Here is a 21,722-nt window from a genome sequence, read left to right as displayed (position 1 = left end):
ACCCATCTAGTTTTCATCCAAGTCATTTTTATATATCATACAGCAGTGGTCTGAGTACAGATCTCTGCAGAACACTACTAGTCATTGACCTCCAACCAGAAAAGCACCCTTCCACCACTACCCTCTAGCTTAAAGAGGCAAGCCAATTCTGAAGTTTCCAAGTTACCAGGCAGCTTAGTTTTCTGAATGAATCTACCATGAGGGACCTTGTTGAAAGCCTTACTTAAATCCAACAACATCCACTGCTCTATCCTGATCAATCACCTTTGTCACCTCTTCAAAAAATTCAATCAAGTTAGTGAGACATGGCCTGCTGCACACAAAAACATGCTGACTGCCTGTAATTAGACCATGCTTTCCTAAATGCGTGTTAATCCTAACTCTAAGAATTCTCTCCAATAGCTTCCAAACCACTGATGTGAGACTCACCGGTCTATAGTTTCTTGGATTATCCCTATTGCCCTTCTTGAACAGAGGAACACCATTAGCTACTTGCCAGTTCTCCAGGACCTCTCCACTGCCTAGCAAGGATACAAAAATCATGGTCAAGGCCTCAGCAATCTCCTCTCTTACCTCTCTCAATAACCTGGGGAAACTTCCAGGGGACTTATCCACTTTAATGTCTTCAAGAGACCCAACACTACCTATTTCATGACCTCAAAATGCCTTCACATATTAGCGTGTTAATCTCATTATCCTCTATGTCCTTCTCCTGGGTGAATGCCAACACAAAGTACTCATTCAGGATCTCGTCGACATCCACTGCCTCTAAGCACAAGTTCTTTCCTTTATCCTTGAGTGGTCCTACCTTCTCTTTAGTTATCCTTTCATTTTTAATGTATGTGTATAATGTCTTGAGATTCCCTTTAATCATATTTGCCAAGGTCATTTCATGGCCCCTCCCTGCCCTCCATTTCCTGCTTGAGTTCTTGCCTGCTTTCTTCATTTTCCTTATAGGCCCTGTCCAATTTTAGCTTCCTAAACATTACATCTGCTTCTTTTCTCCATTTGACTAAATTCACAACCTCTCTCATTATCCAAGGATCCCTTACCTTGCCATCCTTGTCCATCCTTCTTACTGGAACATGCTGGTCCTGAACTCTGATGAGTATGTTTTTAAACAACTCCCACATGTCAAATAAAATTCGAAAGAACTGGAGATGCTGTAAATCAGAAACAGAAACAGAAATTGCTGGAAAAGTTCAACATGTCTGTTGGCATCTATGGAGAGAAATCAGAGTTAACATTTCAGGTTGAGTGACATTTCCTCAGAACCCTCCCACATATCAGCTGACAACAGCCCGATAACAGCTGCTCCCAATAAACACTCCCTAGCTCCTGCCTAATACTGTCATTTTTGTTCTTCCCTATTTAGTATCTTCCTGCAAAGTCCTTATTCATAGCTATCTTAAAACATAAGAAGTTGTTGTTACTATTTCCAAAATGCACTCCTATTGAAAGGTCAGTCACCTGCCAAGCTCATCTACCAGTAAAAGGTTCCAGTATGGACCTCCTCTCATCAGACAATTCACATACTGTTTCAAGAAACCCTCTTGGATGCACCTAACCAATTCTTCCCCATCTAATCCTCTTACTCTAAGGAAGTTCCAGTCAATATTGAGGAAATTAAAGTCACCCACTATGACAACCTTGTTGTTATTACATCTTTCCATAATCTGACTATACATTTTTCCTCAATGTCTCTGTGGCTGTTGGGGGGCCTATAGTATAATTACATCAGAAGGATTTGTGGTTGGCATGGTGGCACAGTGGTTAGCAATGCTGCCTCGCAACACCAGAGGCATGGGTTCAATTCCTGCCTCAGGCAACAGTCTGTGTGGAGGTTGCACATTCTCCCTGAGTCTGTGTGGGTTTCCTTCGGGTGCTCCGGTTTTCTCCCACAGTCCAAAAATGTGCAGGTTAGGTGAATTGGCCATGCTAAATTGCCCGTAGTGTTAAGTGAAGGGGTAAATGTAGGGGCCTGCGTCTGGATGGGTTGTACTTCGACGGGTTGGTGTGGACTTGTTGGGCTGAATCTAAAAAATTGCACTGTTTTTACTTTTAAGCTATACTCATGTTACCTTCAGATAAGCCTTCCAGTATGTCTGCTCTGAGTACAAATAGGACATTTTTTTCTTATTAGTAATGCAACTCCTCCATCTCTTTTACCTCTCACTCTGTCTCGTCTAAAACAACAAAACCCTGGAACATTCAGCAGCCAGTCCTGTCTGTCCCTCAACCAAGTCTCTGAAATGGCCACAACAACATTTTACTGATCCAGGCTTTAATTCATCAGCCTTACTCATTATATTCTGTGTTGTTCTGGGGAAGGTGGGACCTGTACATGAAGGACGGGTTGCACCTGAACTGGAAGGGCACAAATGTCCTGGTTGGGAGATTTGTTTGTGTGATTTGGGAGGGTTTAAACTAGTTTGACAGGGGGGTGGGAATCAAAGCCACATACCTGAGAGGGGGTCAGTTGCAGACGGGGCAGTGACAGGATGTATTAAATCTATCAGCAAGGTTTCTCACGCGATGAAACAAAGGGATCGGTTAAAATGTGTCTGCTTTAATGCAAGGAGTGTCCAAAATAAGAGTGATGAGCTGAGAGCATGGATCAGTACTTGGGGCTATGATGCTGTGGCCATAACGGAGGCATGGGTTCTACAGGGGCAGGAATAGTTTCTTGATGTTCCAGGGTTTAGAATGTTTAAAAAGAACAGGGAGGGTGGAAAAAGAGGAGGGGGTTTATTATTAATCAGAGGGTGCATCACAGCTACAGAAACAAAGGTTGTTGAGGAAGGTTTGTCTGCTGAGTCAGTATGGGTGGAAGTTAGGAACAGCAAGGGAACAGCCACCACATTGGAGGTTTTCTAAAGACCACCTAATAGCAGTAGAGAGATTGAAGATCTCATAGGCAGGCAGATTCTGGAAAAATGCAGAAGTAGCAGTGTTGTTGTTATAGGTGATTTCAACTTTCCCAATATCAACTGGAACCTCCTGAGTGTAGATGGTTTGAATGGAGCTGTTTTTGTCAGGTGTGTTCAGGAGGGGTTCCTTACTCAGTATGTAGACAGATTGACGAGGGGAGAGGCCTTTGGATTTGGTGTTCGGCAACGAACCAGGATAGGTGTCAGATCTCGCGGTGGAGAAAGTGATCACAACTGCCTTACATTTAGCATAGCCTTAGAAAAGGAAAGGAGCAGTTACCGAGGAAAGATATTTAATTGGAGAAAAGGAAATCATGATGCAATCAGACAGGAGTTGGGAAGTATAGACTGGGAGCAATTGTTCCACAGAAAGGGCTATTTAAGGAGCAGTTGTTGCGAGTGATGCACAAATTTGTTCCTCTGAGACAGGTAAGAAGGGGTAAGATTAAGGAACCTTGGATGATGAGAACAGAGGAACTTCTCATCAAAAAGAAAAATGCAGCTTACGTAAGGTGGAGGAAGCAAAGATATAGCACAGCTTTAGAGGACTACAGGCTTGCTAAAAAGGACCTCAGAAATGGACTGAGGAGAGCCAGGAGGAGGCATGAAAAAGGGTTGGCAAGAAGGATTAGGGAGAACCCAAAGGCATTTTACTCACACGTGAGGAATAAGAGAATGATTAGGAAGAAGGTAGGGCCGATCAGGGATAGTGGAGGGAACTTGTGCATGGAGTCTGAGCAGATAGGGGAAGCTCTAAATGAGTTTTTTGCTTTGGTTTTTAACCAAGGAAAGGGAACTTGTTATAAATGAAAACTTAGAGGAGCTGGGATACAGTCTTGACCAGATCAAGATTGATGAAGTTGATGTGGTAGAAATTTTGGAAAACATTAAGATTGATAAGTCCCCAGGGCCAGACCTGATTTATTCTAGGCTGCTCCGGGAAGCGAGAAAGGAGGTTGCTAAGCCGCTGGCGAGGATATTTGCCTCCTCCCTCTCCACAGGATTCATACCGGAGGATTGGAAAGAGACGAATGTTGTTCCTCTTTTTAAGTAGGGGAATAGGGAAATCCCTGGTAATTACAGACCAGTCAGTCTTACGTCTGTGGCCAACAGAGTTTTGGAAAGAATTCTGAGGGATAGGATTTATGACTATTTGGCAAAGCATAGTGTAATTAAAGGCAGTCAGCATGGCTTTGTGAGGGGCAGGTCATGCCTCACAAATCTTATTGAGTTCTTTTAGGAGGTGTCAAGACAGGTCAATGAAGGTTGAGCAGTGGATGTGGTGTATATGGACCTCAGCAAGACATTTGATAAGGTTCCCCATGGTAGACTCATTCATAAAGTCAGGAAGTATGGGATTCAATGATATTTGGCTATCTGGATTCAGAATTGACTGGCTGACAGAAGGCAGAGAGTGGTTGTGGATGGAAAGTATTCTGCCTGGAGGTCAGTGTTGAGTGGGGTACCGCAGGGCTCTGTTCTTGGGCCTTTGCTCTTTGTAGTTTTTATAAATGACTTTGATGAGGAGGTTGAGGGGTGGGTTAGTAAATTTGCAGACGATTACAAAGGTTGGAGGTGTCATCGATAGTATAGAGGGCTACTGCAAGCTGTAGCGTAACATAGACAGGATGCAGAGCTGGGCTGAGAAATGGCAGATGGAGTTCAACCTGGATAAATGCAAAGTGATGCGAACTCGAATGCTGAATATAGGATTAAAGGCTAGAATCTTGGCAGTGTGGAGGAACAGAGGGATCTGGGTGCGCAAGTACATAGATCCCTCAAAGTTGCCACCCAACTGGATAGGGTTGTTAAGAAAGCATATGGTGTTTTGGCTTTCATTAACAGAGGGATCGAGTTCATGAGCTGTGAGGTTTTACTACAGCTCTACAAATCCCTGGTGAGACCACACTTGGAATATTGTGTCCAGTTCTGGTCACCCTACTGTTGGAAAGATACAGAGGCTTTGGAGAGGGTACAAAGAAGGTTTACCAGGATACTGCCTGGACTGGAGGGCTTGTCTTATGAAGAAAGGTTGAATAAGCTCGGACCTTTCTCTCTGGAGAGAAGGAGGAAGGGGGGAAACCTGATCATGGTGTACAAAATAATGAGAGGAATAGATAGAGTCAATAGCCAGAGACTTTTCCCCGGACAGGATTGACTGGTACGAGGAGCCATAGTTTGAAGATATTAGGAGGAAGGTATAAAGGAGACGTCAGAGGTAGGTTTTTTATGCAGAGAGTTGTGAATGCATGGAATGCGTTGCCAGCTGTGATGGTGGAAGCAGAGTCATTAGGGACATTTAAGTGATTGCTAGACATGCACATGGATAGCACTGAGTTGAGGGGTGCGTAGGTTAAGTTACCATATTTTACATTAGGATTAAATTTCGGCACAACATCGTGGGCCAAAGGGCCTGTTCTGTATTGTACTTTTCTATGTTCTATGTTCTAAACACACTTCAGCTCATCAGTCCCATCGTGTTCATTTACCTGTGTTTGTATGTCCTTCCTTTCAGAGTTACTGGTTCTAATGTCTACCTTCATCTCAATCCCTCCACTGGCTGATCTGCTGTTCTTGTTCCAGGACCCTGCCACTCTAGTTTAAACCCTCTCAAGTAGCACTGGTGAATCTCCTTGTGAGGATATTGGTTTCCCTCCAGTTTAGCTGAAACCTGTTCCTCTTATACAGATCAACTGTGTCTCAGAAGAAGTCCCAATGATCCAAGAACCTGAAAGCCTGCTGCCTGTGCAAGTTCCTTAGCTACACATGAATCTGTCCTACTTTTCTATTATTTGCCTCACTAGTACATGCCACTGGTAGTAATCCAGAGATTTTGAGCATCCAGCAGGGGGATGGGAACCTAAATTGTAGTTCTAGTAAACAGAAAGTTGAATAGTGAGGTCAGAAATAAGATTTAAGATCGCAAGAGGTTTGTTTGAAATGTGTCAACTTCAACACCAAAAGCATCTGGGGCGGCACGATGGTACAGTGGTTAGCACTACTGCCTCACAGCACCAGAGACCCGGGTTCAATTCCCACCTCAGGTGACTGTCTGTGTGGAGCTTGCACATTCTCCCCGTGTCTGCATGGGTTTTCAACGGGTGCTCCGGTTTCCTTCCACAGTCCAACTGGTAAGTTGGCCATGCTAAATTGCCTGTAGTGTTAGGTGAAGGGGTAAATGTAGGGGAATGGGTTTGGGTGGGTTGCACTTTGACAGGTCGGTGTGGATGAACTTGTATCAGGTCGGTGGGGATAAGGTGGATGAATTTCCATGTTGTGACCATTTTGGAGAAATGGGTGGAATAGAGACACGGGTAGAGCAGGGACAGGAATGGTTGTTGCAGTTCCTGAGATTTAGATGTTTCAGTAAGAACAGAGAAGATGGTAAAAGGTGTGGGGAGGGGGGCATTGTTAATCAAAGACAGTATTACAGTGGCAGAAAGAATGTTTGAGGACTCATTTACTGAGGGCTGAGGATAAATACAGGACAGGAGATGTCACCTTGATAAGATTCCCCATGGTAAACTAATGGAGAAAGTGAAGTCACATGGTGTGCAGGATGTTCTGGCTAGGTGGATAAAGAACTGGTTGAGTAATAGGTCACAGAGACTAGCAGTTGAAGGGAATTTCTCGAAATGGAAAAAGGTGACCAGTGGTGTTCCACAGGGATCAATGCTGGGGCCACTGTTGTTTGTGATATAAATGATCTGGAAGAGTGCACTGTTGGTCATTGTCAACGGGAATAGTACCAGAGGACTGGAGGATTGCGAATGTGGTCCCATTGTTCAAGAAAGGGAGTAGGGATAGCCCTAGTAACTATAGGCCAGTGAGTCTGACTTCAGTGGTGGGCAAAGTCTTAGAGAGAATGGTAAGGGATAAGATTTATGAACATCTGGGTAGGAATAACGTGATCAGGGATAGCCAGCATGGTTTTGTGAAGGGCAGGTCGTGCCTCACAAACCTTATTGAGTTCTTTGAGAAGGTGACTAAGGAAGTGGATGAGGGTAAAGCAGTAGATGTTGTGTATATGGATTTTAGTAAGGCGTTCGATAAGGTTCCCCATGGTAGGCTAATGCTAAAACTTCGGAGGTATGGCATTGAGGATACATTAGAGGTTTGGATTAGGAATTGGCTGGCTGGAAGGAGACAGAGGGTAGTAGTTGATGGATTATGTTCATCTTGGAGCGCAGTTACTAGCGGTGTACCACAAGGATCTGTTTTGGGACCATTGCTTTTTGTTATCTTTATAAATGATCTAGAGGAAGGACTTGAAAGCTGGGTAAGCAAGTTTGCGGATGACACGAAAGTCGGTGGAGTTGTGGATAGTGAGGAAGGAAGTGGTAGGTTACAGCGGGATATAGATAAGTTGCAGAGCTGGGCGGAAATGTGGCAAATGGAATTCAATGTAGCTAAGTGCGAAGTCGTTCACTTTGGTAGGAATAACAAGATGATGGATTACTGGGCTAATGGTAGGCTACTTGGTAGTGTGGATGAGCAGAGGGATCTTGGTGTCTATGTACACAGATCTCTGAAAGTTGCCACCCAGGTAAATAGTGCTGTGAGGAAGGCATATGGTGTACTGGGCTTTATTGGCAGAGGAATTGAGTTCCGGAGTCCTGAGGTCATGTTGCAGTTGTATAAGACTCTGGTGAGGCCTCATTTGGAGTATTGTGTGCAGTTTTGGTCGCCATACTATAGGAAGGATGTGGAAGCTTTAGAACGAGTGCAGAGGAGGTTTACCAGGATGTTGCCTGGAATGGTAGGAAGATCGTATGAGGAAAGGCTGAGGCACTTGGGGCTGTTCTCATTGGAGAAGAGAAGGTTTAGGGGAGATCTGATAGAAGTGTATAAGATGATTAGGGGTTTAGATAGGGTAGATACTAAGAACCTTTTACCGCTAATGGAGTCAGGTGTTACTAGGGGACATAGCTTTAAATTAAGGGGTGGTAGGTATAGGACAGATGTTAGGGGTAGATTCTTCACACAGCGGGTTGTGAGTTCATGGAATGCCCTGCCCGTATCAGTGGTGAACTCTCCTTCTTTATGTTCATTTAAGCGGGCATTGGATAGGCATTTGGAAGTTATTGGGCTAGTATAGGTTAGGTAGGACTCGGTCGGCGCAACATCGAGGGCCGAAGGGCCTGTACTGCGCTGTATCCTTCTATGTTCTATGTTCTATGTTCTATGGTATGATCAGCAAGTTTGCAGATGACACAAAGGTTGGTGGAGTAGCAGAAAGCATAAGGAACTATCAGAGAATACAGGAGAATATAGATAGACTGGAGAGTTGAGCGGAGAAGTGACAGAAAGGAGTTCAATCCAGGCAAATGTGAGGTGACGCATTTTGGGAAGTCTAATTCTAGAGCGAATTATACAGTAAACGGAAGAGCCTTGGGCTGGTGAGCTGAGAGATCTGGGAGATCAGGTCCATTATACCCTGAAGGTTGCTGCACAGGTGGATAGAGTGATCAAGAAGGCATATGGTATGCTTGCCTTCATCGGAAGGGATATTGAGAATATGAACTGGCAGGTCATGTTAAACTTGTACAAGACATTGGTTTGGCTGCATTTAGAATACTGTGTACGGTTCTGGTCACCACACTTTGAAGAGGTTGCAGAGAAGGTTTATGAGGATTTTGCCTGGTATAGAAGATGCTAGCTATGAAGAGAGGTTGAGTAGGTTAGAATTGTTTTCATTAGAAAAAAGGAGATTGATGGGGGGCCTGATTGAGGTCTATAAAATCATGAAGGGTATAGACGAGGTAGATAGAGATAAGCTATTTCCCAGGATGAAGGATTTAATAATGAGAGGTCATGTGTTCAAGGTGAGAGGTGAACAGTTTAAGGGGGATACACGCGGCAAGTACTTCACACAGAGGGTGGTAGGTGCCTGGAATGCGTTGCCAGCAGTGGTAGTAGAGGTAGGCATGGTAGATTCATTTAAGATACATCTGGACAGGTGCATGAGTAGGTGGGGAGTAGAGGGATACAAATGCTTAGGAATTGGGTGATGGGTTTAGACAGTGGATTTGGATCTGCTCAGGCTTGGAGGGCCGAAGGGCCTGTTCCTGGGCTGTAAATTTTATTTTTTTTAGATTAGATTACCTACAGTGTGGAAACAGGCCCTTCGGCCCAACAACTTCACGCTGACCCTCCAAAGAGAAACCCACCCAGACTGATTTTCCTTCTGACTAAAGCACCTAACACTATGGACAATTTAGCATGGCCAATTCACTTGACCTGCACATCTTTGGACTGTGGGAGGAACCCCACGCAGAAACGGGGAGAATGTGCAAACTCCACACAGACAGTCACCCAAGGCTTTGTTCTTCTTTATTTAGGAGAGGCCACATTGGATTTGGTACTGGGTGATGAACCGGGCCAGGTATTTGATTTGGAGGTAGGTGAGCACTTTGATGATAGTTACCACAATTCCATTATGTTTACTTTAGCGATGGAAAGGGATAGGTATATACTGCAGGGCAGGTGTTATAGCTGGGGGAAAGGCAATTATGATGCCATTCGGCAAGATTTAGGATGCATAGGACGAGGAAGGAAACTGCACGGGATGGGCGCAATTGAAACGTAGCGCTTGTTCAAGGAACAGCTGCGTGTCCATGATAAGTGTGTACCTGTCAGGCAGGGAGAAAGTTTTCAACCGAGGGATCCGTGGTTTACTGGAGAATTGAATCTCTTGTCAAGAGGAAGAAGAAGGCGTATGTTAGGATGAGACGTGAAATCTCAGTTAGGGCAGTTGAGAGTTACAAGTTGGCCAGGAAAGACCTAAAGAGAGAGCTAAGAACAACCAGGAGGGGACATGATGTCATTGGCAGATAGAATCAAAGAAAACCAGTATATCAGTATATCAGGAATAAAAGAATGACTAGAGTAAAATTAGGGCCAACCAAGAGTAGCAGTGGGAAATTGTGCGTGGAGTCAGAGGATATAGGGAAGCGCTAAATGAATATCTTTTGCCAGCATTCACATTGGAAAAAGAAAATATTGTCGATGAAATACTGAGGTACAGGTTACTAGACTAGATAAGATTGAGGTTCACGAGGAGAAGGTGTTAGAAATACTGGAAAATGTGAAAATAGATTTTTCTATTTTTCTCTGGGCTGAACAAAGAGACCTTGTAGTGCAGGTTCATAGCACCTTGAAAGTAGAGTCGCAGGTTGATAGGATAGTGAAAGAGGCGTTTGGTATGCTTTCCTTAATTGGTCAAGGTATTGAGTACTGGAGTTGGGAGGTCATGTTGTGGCTATATAGGACATTGGTTAGGCTACTTTTGGAACAATACATGCAGTTTTGGTCTCCATCCTATCGGAAAGATGTTGTGAAACTTGAAAGGGTTCAGAAAAGATTGACAATATTGTTGCCAGGGTTGGAGGATTTGAGCTATAAGGATAAGTAAAATAGGCTGGGGCTGTCTTCTCTGGAACGTCGGAGGCTGAGGGGTGACTTTGTACAGGTTTATAAAATCATGAGGGGCATGGATAGGATAAATAGATAAAGTTTTTTGCCTGGCATAGAGGGAGTCTAGGCGAGAGGGCTTAGGTTTAGGGTGAGAGAGGAAAGATATAAAAGAGACTTAAGGGGCAACTTTTTCACGCAGAGAGTGGTACATGTATGGAATAAGCTGCCAGAGGAAGTGGTGGAGGCCAGTACAATTGCAAGATTTAAAAGGCATCTGGATGGGTATACGAATAGGAAGGGTTTGGAGGTGCTGGCAGGTGGGATTAGATTGAGTTAGGATGGCTGGTTGGCATGGATAAGTTGGACAGAAGGGTCTGTGTTTTGTGTTGTACATATCAATGACTCTATGACTGGATGGGATTTAACCACAGGATTCTCTGGGAAGTTTGGGAGGAGATTACAAAGCCTTTGGCTTTGATCTTTATGTCGTCATTATCTATAGGAATAGTGCCAGAAGACTGGAGGATTGCAAATGTTGTTCCCTTGTTCAAGAAGGGGAGTAGAGACAACCCTGGTAATTATAGACCAGTGAGCTTTAGTTCGGTTGTGGGTAAGGTGTTGGAAAAGGTAATAAGAGATTAGGGATTTTCAACACGGGTTTGTGATGGGTAGGTTAAGCCTCACAAACTTTATTGAGTTCTTTGAGAAGATGAATGTGGATAAAGTGGACTTCAGTAAGGCGTTTGACAAGGTTCCCCATGGTAGGCTATTGCACAAAATATGGAGATATGGGATTGTGACTGATTTAGCAGTTTGGATAAGCAATTGGCTAGCTGAAAGAAGACAGAGGGCGGTGGTTGATGGGAAATGTTCATCCTGGAGTTCATTTACTAGTGTTGTCCCACAAGGATCTGTTTTGGGGCCACTGCTTTTGGGTCATTTTTATAAATGCCATTTTTTATAAAACCTGGATGAGGGTGAAGAAGGATGGGGTGGTAAATTTATGGATGACACAAAGGTTGGTAGAATTGTGGATAGTGCCGAAGGTTGTTGTAGGTTACAGGTAAACTTCAGAGCTGGGCTGAAAGGTGACAAATGGAGTTTAATGGGGAAAAGTATGAGGTGATTCGATTTGGAAGGAGTAACAGGAATGCAAAGTAGATTAGACTAGATTCCCTACAGTGTGGAAACAGGCCCTTCAGCCCAACCAGTCCACACCGACCCTTCGAAGAATAACCCACCCAGACCTATTTCCTTCTGACTAATGAGATTAGAACTGGGCTAATAGTTAGAGTCTTGGCAGGTAGGATCAAAGAAAACCCTAAAGGTTAATGAGCTCAATTGGCACATAATTGCATTTCCCCCAGTTGTAACTCTTGCCCCTGCAGTATATACCTATTCCTTTCCATCGCTAAATTAAATGTAACCAAACTGTGGTCACTATCACCAAAGTGCTCACCTACTTCCAAATCTAACAGCTGCCTAGTTCATTATCCAGTATCAAATTGAATGTGGCTTTGCCTCTTGTTGGCCTGTCCACATACTGTGTCAGGAAATCCTCCTGCACACATTGGACAAAAACTGACCCAAGTAAAGTACTCGAATTATAGTGTTTCCAGTCAACATTTGGAAAGTTAAAAGTTCCCCATAACAACTATCCTATTACTTTCGCTCTTATCCAGAATCAGCTTTTCAATCCTTTCGTCTACATCTCTGGACCTTTCGGAGGCCTTATGGAAATGCAAGATTTCCTAAGCCACCTGAGAAAGATGAGGCTTGGTTGTGCCTTCTTGATTGTTGCATCTACATGATAAATCCAGGACAGGTTGTTGTTTATCATCATCCTATCAACCCTCTCCACCTCAGCTCTGTTGATGTAGATAGGAGTGTGTCCTCCTCCTTTCTCCCTGAAGTCAATGATCAGCTTTTTTATTTTGATGACATTGAGAGAGAGTTTGTTATCATTGCATCATGACACCAATCCCTCCATCTGCTTTCTGTATTCTGACTCATTATTGTTTGATGTTCGTCCGACCACAGTTGGTATTGTCAGCAAACTTGTAAATGACGTTCGTTCAGAGTTTGGCTACATAGCCGTGGGTGTGCAGAGTGTGCAGTAAGGGGGATGAGGATGCATCTTTGGGCAGGGGGTTCCAGTGTTAGGGTTATCGTGGAGGAGATGTAGTTTTCTGTCTTCAATGATTGCGATCTGTGGGTCAGGAAGTTGAGAATCTAGTTGCATAGAGTAGAGCCAAGATTAAGGTCTCAGAATTTTGAGATTAGTCTGTAGGGGATTATGACATTGAAGACAGAGTTGTAGTCAATGAAAAGGAGTCTGATGTAGGTTTCCTTGTTATCCAAATGTTCCAGGGAAAAGCACAGGGTGAGGGAAATGGCATCCGCTGCAGACCCATTACATCGGTCAGCAAACTGCAGGAGATCAAGGCATGCTGGGAGGTTAGAGTATATGTAGGCCATGACCAGCCTCTTGAAGCACTTTATGATTATGGGGGTCAGAGTCAATGGGCAGTAGTCATTAAGACCATAAGACATAGAAGCATAATTTCGGCCAATCAGCCCATCGAGTCTGCTCTGCCATTCAATCATGGCCAATAAACTTCTCAACCCCATTCTCCTGCTTTCTCCCCATAACCCTTGATCCCCTTGATTAAGGCATGTTGCATGTCTTTCTTTGGTACTGAGATAATGCTACCAGGTCATCACCTCCCCTTCCAAAGAAGTATGCAATTGTTTTATTTTTCTCCGGGTACAAGATAGAAACAGGCAATTTGGAACATGTTGTTATAAATGATAATGAGAATCAATCATGTAGTGTAGCTCTAGAGTCACATAGACCAGCATTGCTTCCTATTCCTGACAGTTATTAGTAAACTAGTCACATTTGTGATAATTCAGTGACTTTCACAGTTATTTTTATTCCAATTTATAAATCACTATGTTAAAATTGAAGCTCTAAGTTGCTTGTCCAAAACCATACTAAATTCTAACCACATATTATACAATAACCTAACAGATATTTCACTTAATCTTTGGGTGTGAGGTTTCTTCGGGTTGCAGAAACAACAACAGAGATTGCTAGAAAAGCTCAGTAGTTCTGGTAGCATCTGTGGAGAGAAAGCAGAATTAATATTTCGGGTCCAATGATCCATCTTCCGATCTGGAAGAGTTTTGGGCTCGAGAAGTTTATAGAGATAGGGAAGGATCATGAAAAAATTTGAAACAGGAATGTAAATATTAAAATTGAGGCATTCCTTAACTCTGAGCCAGTGTGTACATTAGCTGGGAAAGAGTGATGAGTCAATAAAATTTAGTGTGAGTTTGGATATTGAGGTCAGAGGTTTGGATGAGCTTTATTTTGTTGACGGTGGAAGTTAGGATGCTGACCAGGAGTTCATTGGAATTATCAAAACAAGAAATGTGGATGATTGTCTCAGGAGTTGATTAGCTGAGGCAGAGTTGGAGCCAAACAACGTTAGCAAGGTGGAAATAAGCAGACTTAGTGATGACAGATAGGTGGTTAGAACCTCATTGCAAGATCAAGCATGACACAATCGTTGAAACCGTTTAGTCTCAATAATGAGTATCTTATAGCTAGAAATGCTAGTCTTCAAATATGAATTACGAATTTCAATTTAACAATTTCAGAACCTTAATATCCCTGTATACAATAGTCAATATTTTAAACATAATTGATTTGAATTAAGTACATTGCAATCATAGAATTATAGAATGGTTCAGCAAAAGTGGAGACCATTAAGCCCATCAAATCTTTGCCTCTATTTGCAAAACTTCTTTTGATGGAATTCCATCTTTTTTTATCTAGTGCTGCCATTTCAAAAGCTTTTGATTGAACACCCCTGGGTCTGTCTAGTTTTACTTCCCTTTAAAATGATATGCAATATAACATGGTAAATTCTAAGACCATAAGACATAGGAGCAGAAATTAAGCCATTCATCCCACTGAGTCTGCTCCGCCATTCAATCGTGGCTATAAGTTGCTCATCCCCATTCTCCTGCTTTCTCACCGTAACCTTTGATCCCCATGATACTCAAGAACCTACCTATCTCTGTCTTAAATATACTCAATGACCTGGCCTCCACAGCCTTCTGTGGCAATGAATTCCCCAGATTCACCACTCTCTGGCTGAAGAAGTTTCTCCGTATATCTGTTCTAAAAGGTCTTCCATTTACTCTCAGGCTATGCCCTGGATCCTAATCTCTCCTACCAATGGAAACATCTTCCTAACATCTACTATGTTTCAATTAGTTCCTCTCTCATCCTTCTGAACTCCATAGAGTATAAACCCAATGTTTCTCATATGTTAAGCTTTTTGGAGTACAGTGGTAATTTGGCGCACAGACCTCTATACCACTAAAGCCAGGCACCAATCTACGGTCACTTCCTCCTGCCACCTCCCTCAACCATGACCTCATCTCCCATCACCAAACCATCAACTCCCAGACCATTCATAACCTCCTCATCTCTGAGGATCTCCTTCCACAGACTCCAACCTCATAGTCCGGGAACCCTGTACTACCTGATTCTATGTCCTACCCAAAATCCACAAACCTGACTGACCCATTGTTTCAGCCTACTCTTGCCCTTTCGAACTCATCTCTGCATACCTTGACACTTTCTTGTCCTCTTAGTACAGGAACTCCCAACCTACATTTGGGACACCACCCAAGCCCTCCATCCCCTTCATGATTTTTGTTTCTCCAGCCCCCAATGCCTTATCTTCACCATGGACATCTAGTCCCTGTACATGTCTGTCTACCATGATGAAGGCCTCCAAGCCATCCATTTCTTCCTCTCCCGCTGACCCAACCAGTACCCTTCCACTGACATGCTCATTCGACTGGCTGAACTGGTCCTCACCCTCAACAACTTCTCCTTCCAATCCTCCCACTACCTCCAGACCAAAGGGTTAGCCATGGGCATTTGCATGGGCCCCAGCTATGCCTGCTTCTTCGTCAGGTACGTGGAACAGTTCATCTTCCACAACTACACCGGTACCATTTCCCACCTTTTCCTCTGCTACATCAATGATTGTATCAGTGCTACCTCGTGCTCCCAAAAGGAAGTTGAACAGTTCATCAACTTCATTAACACTTTCTACCCCAACTTCAACTTCACCTGAACCATCTCAGACACCTTCCTCTCCTTCCTCGACCTCTCCATCTCCATTTCCAGCGACTGACTCAACATAGACATCCACTACAAATCACAGACTCCCATAGCTACCTGGACTACATCTCCTCCCACCCCACCCCCGTAAAGACAATATCCCTTATTGCCAATTCCTCCACCTCCCAAGCATTTGCTCCCAGGAGGAATGGTTCCACCATAGAACATTCCAGATGACCTCCTTCTTCAAAGACTGCATCTCCAGCCTCACTTCCATACAAGGCCTCAAAGGATCATTCCACATCTGTCAGAAATTTACCTGTACTTCCACACACATCATCTACTGCCTCCATTGCACTCGATGTGGTCTCCTTGGTATTGGGGAGACAGACGCTAACTTGTGGATCATCTTAGAGGACAGCTCTGGGACTCCTGCACTAACCAACCCCACCGCCTTGTGGCTAACACATTAACTCCCCTTTCCACTCTGCCAAGGACATGCAGGTCCTGGGCCTTCTCCATTGCCAAACCCTTCTCCATTCCTGCTGTCTGGAAGAAGAATATCTCATCTTCCACCTTGGGACCTTCCAACCACACTAGATCAATGTGGATTTCACCAGTTTCCCCATTTCCCCTCCTCTACTTTATCTCAGTCCCAACCTTCCAACTTGGCACCACCCTCTTGAATGGTCCTACTTGTCCATCTTCCTTCCCACCTATCTGCTCCAATCTCCTTTCTGACCTATCATTTTCAGCCCCACCCCTCTCCCATTTTTCACAGCTACCTTCCCCTTAGCCCCACCCTCTCCCATTTATCTCTCAGCCCTCTTGGCTCCTAAGCCTCATCCCTGATGAGGGGCTTATGCCCGAAACATTGTTTCTCCTGCTACTCGGAAGCTGCCTGACCAGCTGTGCTTTTCCAACTCCACACTGTTCGACTCTGACACCATGTACCCTTATCTTACGCAGTAGCCTCCTGTGCAGCACCATGTCAAAGGCCTACTTGAAGTCCAGGTAGATAACATCCATTGGCTCTCCTGAGTGAACCTGCTTGTTATTTCCTCAATGACTTCTAACAGATTCGTAAGGCATGACCTTTCCTTAATGAAACTATGCTGAATTTGCCCTGAATTTGTACACTTCCAAGTATTCAGAAATCTCATCCTTCACAATGGATTCCAGGATCTTACCCATGACCGAGATTAGGCTAATCGGTTTGTAGTTTTCTGTCTTTTGTCTTACTCCCTTTTTAAACAGGGATGTGACTTTGGCAATTTTCCAGTCCTCTGGGACTCCTCCGGATTCTAGCAATTCCTGAAAGATCCCCATTAACACCTTAGCAATCTCTTCAGCTATCTTCCTTAGAATTCTGGGATGTAGTCCATCTGGTCCAGGTGATTTATCCACATTAAGGCCATTCAGTTTTTCTAGCACCTTCTGCTTGGTGGTGGCTACCAAATATGCTCTGCCATCTCACTCTCTTGAATTTTTGGGATATTACCCAAATCTTCCACTGTGAAAACTGACATGAAGAAATTATTCAGTTCCTCAGCCATTTCCTTGTTCCCCACTTCTACCTGAAGAAGGGCTTATGCCCAAAACGTCAATTCTCCTGCTCCTTTGACGCTGTCTGACCTGCTGCGCTTTACCAGCAACACATTTTTCAGCTCTGATCTCCAGCATCTGCAGTCCTCACTCTCCTCCATTACTATCTCTCCAGCGTCATTTTCCAGTTGCCCAATGTCCTCTTTTGCCTGTTTTGCACTTTGTATATCTAAAGAAACTCTTACACTCTTCGTTTATTTATATTACTGGCTAGCTCACCTTCATATTTCATCTTCTCACTCTTTTTTTTGTTGCCCTCTGGTGGGTCTTTGTAAACTTCCCAATCTTTGGTTTGTCACTGCCCTTTGCCACATTATATGCTTTCTGTTTTGCTTTGATGCTATCCCTGACTTTCATAGTCAGCCATGGTTGCCTCATCCTCCCTGTACCATGCTTCTTTTTCCTCAGGATGTATCTCTGCTGTATCTCCTGAATTACTCCCAGAAACTCCTGCCATTGCTGTTCCACTGTCTTTCCTGCTGGGCTACTCTCCCAGTCAACTCTATCCAGCTCCTCCCTCATGCTGCTCTAGTTGCCTTTGTTCAGCTGTAATACCGTTATCTCTGATTCTATCTTCTCCCTCTCAAATTGCAGAACAAATTCAATCATATTATGATCACTGCTTCCTAAGGGTTCCTTCACCTTAAGCTTCCCTTTGAGGAAGTGACAAAGCTGATTGATGAGGGTAGGGTTTTGATGTTATGTACATGGACTTCAATAAGGCGTTTGATAAGATTCCCATAGTAGGCTGATGGAGAAAGTGAAGTCGCATGGAGTCCAGGGTGTACTAGCTAGATGGCTGGGCAACAGGAAACAGTAATAGAGGAAGGGAGTTTCTCAAAATGGAGAACTGTGACCAGTGATTTGTTCCACAAGGATTTGTGCTGGGACCACTGTTGTTTATGATACACATAAATGATCTGGAGGAAGGTACAGATGGTCTGAGTAGCAAGAGTGCAGTTTACACTAAGATTGATGGAATAGCACATAGTGAAAGGACTGTCAGAGAATGCAGCAGAAGATAGATAGATTGGAGAGTTGGGTGGAGAAGTGGCAGATGGCATTCAATCCAGGCAAATGCGGGGCAATGCATTTTGGAAGATCCAATTCTAGAGCGAACTATACAGTAAATGAAAAGCTCTGGGGAAAATTGATGTACAGAGATATCTGGGTGTTCGGGTTTATTGTACCCTGAAGATGGCAATGCAGGTCAATAACGTGGTCAAGAAGACATACAGCATGCTTTCCTTCACCGGACAGGATATTGAGTACAGGAGTTAGTAGATCATGTGACAGCTGTATAGAAGTTTGGTTCAGCCACTACTGCATAGAGTTCTGGTTGCAAATTACCAGAAGAATGTGGATGCTTTGGAGAGGGTGCACAGGAGGTTCACAGGATATTGTCCTATAGGAGGGCGCTAGCTGTGAGGAGAGGTTGAGTAGATTGGGAATATTTTCATTAGAAAGACGGAGGTTGAGGGAGGACCTGATTGATGTCTACAAAATCATGAGAGATATAGACAGGATGGAGAGCAAGAAGCTTTTTTCCAATTACTAGGGGTCACAGGTTCAAGGTGAGAGGGGAAAAGTTTAAGGAAAATATGCATGTAAAGTTCTTTACACAGAGAGTGGTTGGTGCCTGGAACACATTGCTAATGGAGGTGGTTGAGGCAGGCACTTTAGCGTCATTTAAGATGTATCTAGACAGATACTTGAATGGGCAGGGAGCAGAGGGATATAGATCCTTGGAAAATAGGTGACAGGTTTGGAAGGCCAAAGCATCTGTTCCTGTGCTGTAATTTTCTTTGTTCTTATCAAGTCTGCCTCATTGCACAACACTAAATCCCAGTATTGCCTGTTCCCTAGTGAGCTTCACCACAAGCTACTCCAAAAAGCCATCTCGGGGACATTCCAAAAATTCCTTTCCTTTCCTTTCAATTCACCACCAACCTGATTTTCCCAGTCCACCTGCATATTGAAATCCCTCATGTTCACTGTAACTTTGCCTTTCCTACACATTTTTTCTATTTCCTGGTGTATCTTATGCCCCAACGCCTGACTACTATTTGGAGGCCTGTACGCAACTTCAACTATGGTTTTTTCGCCTTTGTGGTTCCTTAATTCTACCCACACAGATTCTGCACCATCTGACCCTACTTTATTTCTTACTATTGATTACATTTTATACCTTACTAATAAGTTACCCCCCCCCCCCCAACACCTGCCAATCTTTTCAATGGGATGTATATCCTTGAATATTCAGCTCCGAATCCTGATCCCCCTGCAGTCAAATCTCCGTGATGCCTACCATGCCATGCCTGCCAGTTTTGATCTACATCACAAGTTCATTGTACTGCGTGCATTCAGATTTAACACCTTCAGTCCTGTATTAATTGTCCCTCTTCTCATCGTCATTCGTTTGCCCAGTGTGCTTGAAGTTTGATTGCTAACCCTTTCCATACACTCTGTCCTATTTGCATCTGAGCTGGAGATTTTAATAACCTCTCTTGAGTTCTGCAATCTCATCTCCTCCTTTAATTCCGGTTTTCTAATTTCCCCTATAACTGAAACCTCCCCCCGCCATTTAGTTTGGAACACTGTCTACAGCCCTATTTATGTGATTTGCTAGGACTCTGGTTCCAGCATGGTGGAGATAAAGACTGTCCCATTGGAACAGATCCCTTGTTCCCCAGTAACTGTTGCCAATGTCCCATGAATTCAAACCCATTTCCCCCACACCAATCTTTGAGCCACGCGTTTACCTGTTTAACCTTATTGACCCTGTGCCAACTAGCTCGTGGTTCAGGTAATAATCCAGTATTGTTACCTTTTTGGTTCTGCTTTATAATTTGGCTTCCAGCTGTTTATACTTCCTTAGCAGAACCTTTCCTTTGTTTTATCTATGTCATTGGTACTTACGTGGACCACGTTCACTGGATCTTTACCCTTTCAGTCCAGGTTCCTCTGCAGTCCAAATGAGATATCCCAAACCCGAGCACCAGTCTTCGGGATTCTCAATCCTGATCGCAGAGAACAGTATTTATGCGTTAACTGTACTGTCCCCAATTACAACATTTCTCTTTTCTCCCCCTACTTGAATGGCTCCCTGCACCACAGTGCTGCGGTCAATTGGCTTATCCTCCCTGCACTCCCCATTCCCATCCACATAGGGAGCAATACTCATGAACCAGTTGCAACTCTACCTGCCTCACTCACAGCCACACCCTCCTACAAAAATGTACATTTGCTTTGAATTTCATCTATGTGACTATTTAAATATTGTAAAGAACTAAATAGTTGTATTATCCATAGTATGTTCTTGTATTTTGTTTTACAGTTACCCAAGAATGAAATGGCAGCTGCGGAACCAACTAGGCCACCCTCAGGGTCCAAACGTATTTCTTCTTTTGATCTTCCTGTACACCCAATTTTAAAACCCAACACAAATACCATGAATATTCCAAGGCCCAAATCTGCCAAAGGTCGTAGTCGCCCCAGCTCTGCTTATATTCAGAGTCCAGAAACTTGTTCATATCCCATTCCAGTTCCGTCTGCTTTTGGTGACCTAAGCAATAGTCCTCCATCTTCGATTTTACATCCTCCCAGCAGGATTACTCAAGTGACCAACGAGGATGTTCCAAATCTTCTCCATCAAATTCCATCTCGGCCATCCTCATCCTTAAATAGGTACAGAGTTTTACCATCCATTGGAAGGAGAGAGTCCAGTGACAGTGGAATAAGAACTATAGCACAACAAACCAATAAACTTGATCTGCATGCAGATCTTGAACAAAAATTAAGATCAAGCAGAGAAAAGAAGCCACTCTCTAAATCTGACACTGCAACCTCAAAGACACAGGTATCTCAGAATGCATTAGTCACTTTGCCTGATGAACCATCAGAATCTGAGCCAAGATTGCGACTTGCTGTGAGATACCCATCGGGCCAGAGATTTGAACGCTGCTTCAGGCCTTCAGATACATTACAATCAATCCTATCTGTGGCTGAATGGAAGAGTAATAATAACTATACTAACTCTGTGGTTGAAACCATGGACGTACCTAGGAGAAGTTTTAGTGACCTGTCAAAGACACTGGAGGAATGTGGAATTCAAAATAAATCAGTTCTTTGTATCTTACAAGATGAGGGCGATTAGTACTTAACATATGTAAACTGCGTCCTTCTATTCAAGATGAAGAAGGATATAGAAACAAAGTCCAGTTTGCATTTAGTTGCTAAAGATTCCTGAGCATGAACTTAATTGAGAGAGCACATTCTATGATTTGAATAGTTTTTTCTCACATTTTAATGAAAAGGATGGTTAAAAGTTACACAATGAATGACTTTGCAATCTGAATCTTTTCTAGGGACTTTTCTTCAGGTATAATGGTGTACAGTGATTATGCATTCATTGAGGCAGTGAGAAATCCAATTTAAAAAAAACTCGGGTTGATTACAATTTCAAATGCAGAACAAAGATTTTTCATGCAGGCTCTTGGCTGTCTTTCAGTTCAAAAACCTATCTAACTTGGCCTTCTTTATATTCAAGATGTTAAATATCTTATCTGCACAGCTTTCACAGTCCTTTACAGTAAAAATAATCCAAAAATACATAACCCTTT

At 43.5% G+C, this 21,722-nt stretch overlaps 1 protein-coding gene across 2 annotated transcripts in view; it reads left to right on the top strand.

Moving 5' to 3' along the window:
- Nucleotides 1-21,256, top strand: part of ubxn10 (UBX domain protein 10) — a 28,938-nt gene extending 7,682 nt beyond the window's left edge. For both annotated transcript variants that reach the window (XM_060851855.1, XM_060851856.1), the window contains exon 2: nucleotides 20,438-21,256. In XM_060851855.1, the coding sequence (XP_060707838.1) occupies nucleotides 20,453-21,256 (804 nt within the window). In that variant the 5' untranslated portion in view covers nucleotides 20,438-20,452. The remainder of the gene's footprint in view (nucleotides 1-20,437) is intronic.
- The last annotated feature ends 466 nt before the right edge of the window (nucleotides 21,257-21,722 follow it).

This window comes from Hemiscyllium ocellatum, chromosome 37 (assembly GCF_020745735.1).
Source record: "Hemiscyllium ocellatum isolate sHemOce1 chromosome 37, sHemOce1.pat.X.cur, whole genome shotgun sequence".
Lineage (NCBI taxonomy): Eukaryota > Metazoa > Chordata > Chondrichthyes > Orectolobiformes > Hemiscylliidae > Hemiscyllium > Hemiscyllium ocellatum.
This window is presented reverse-complemented; position numbering and strand designations above follow the sequence as displayed.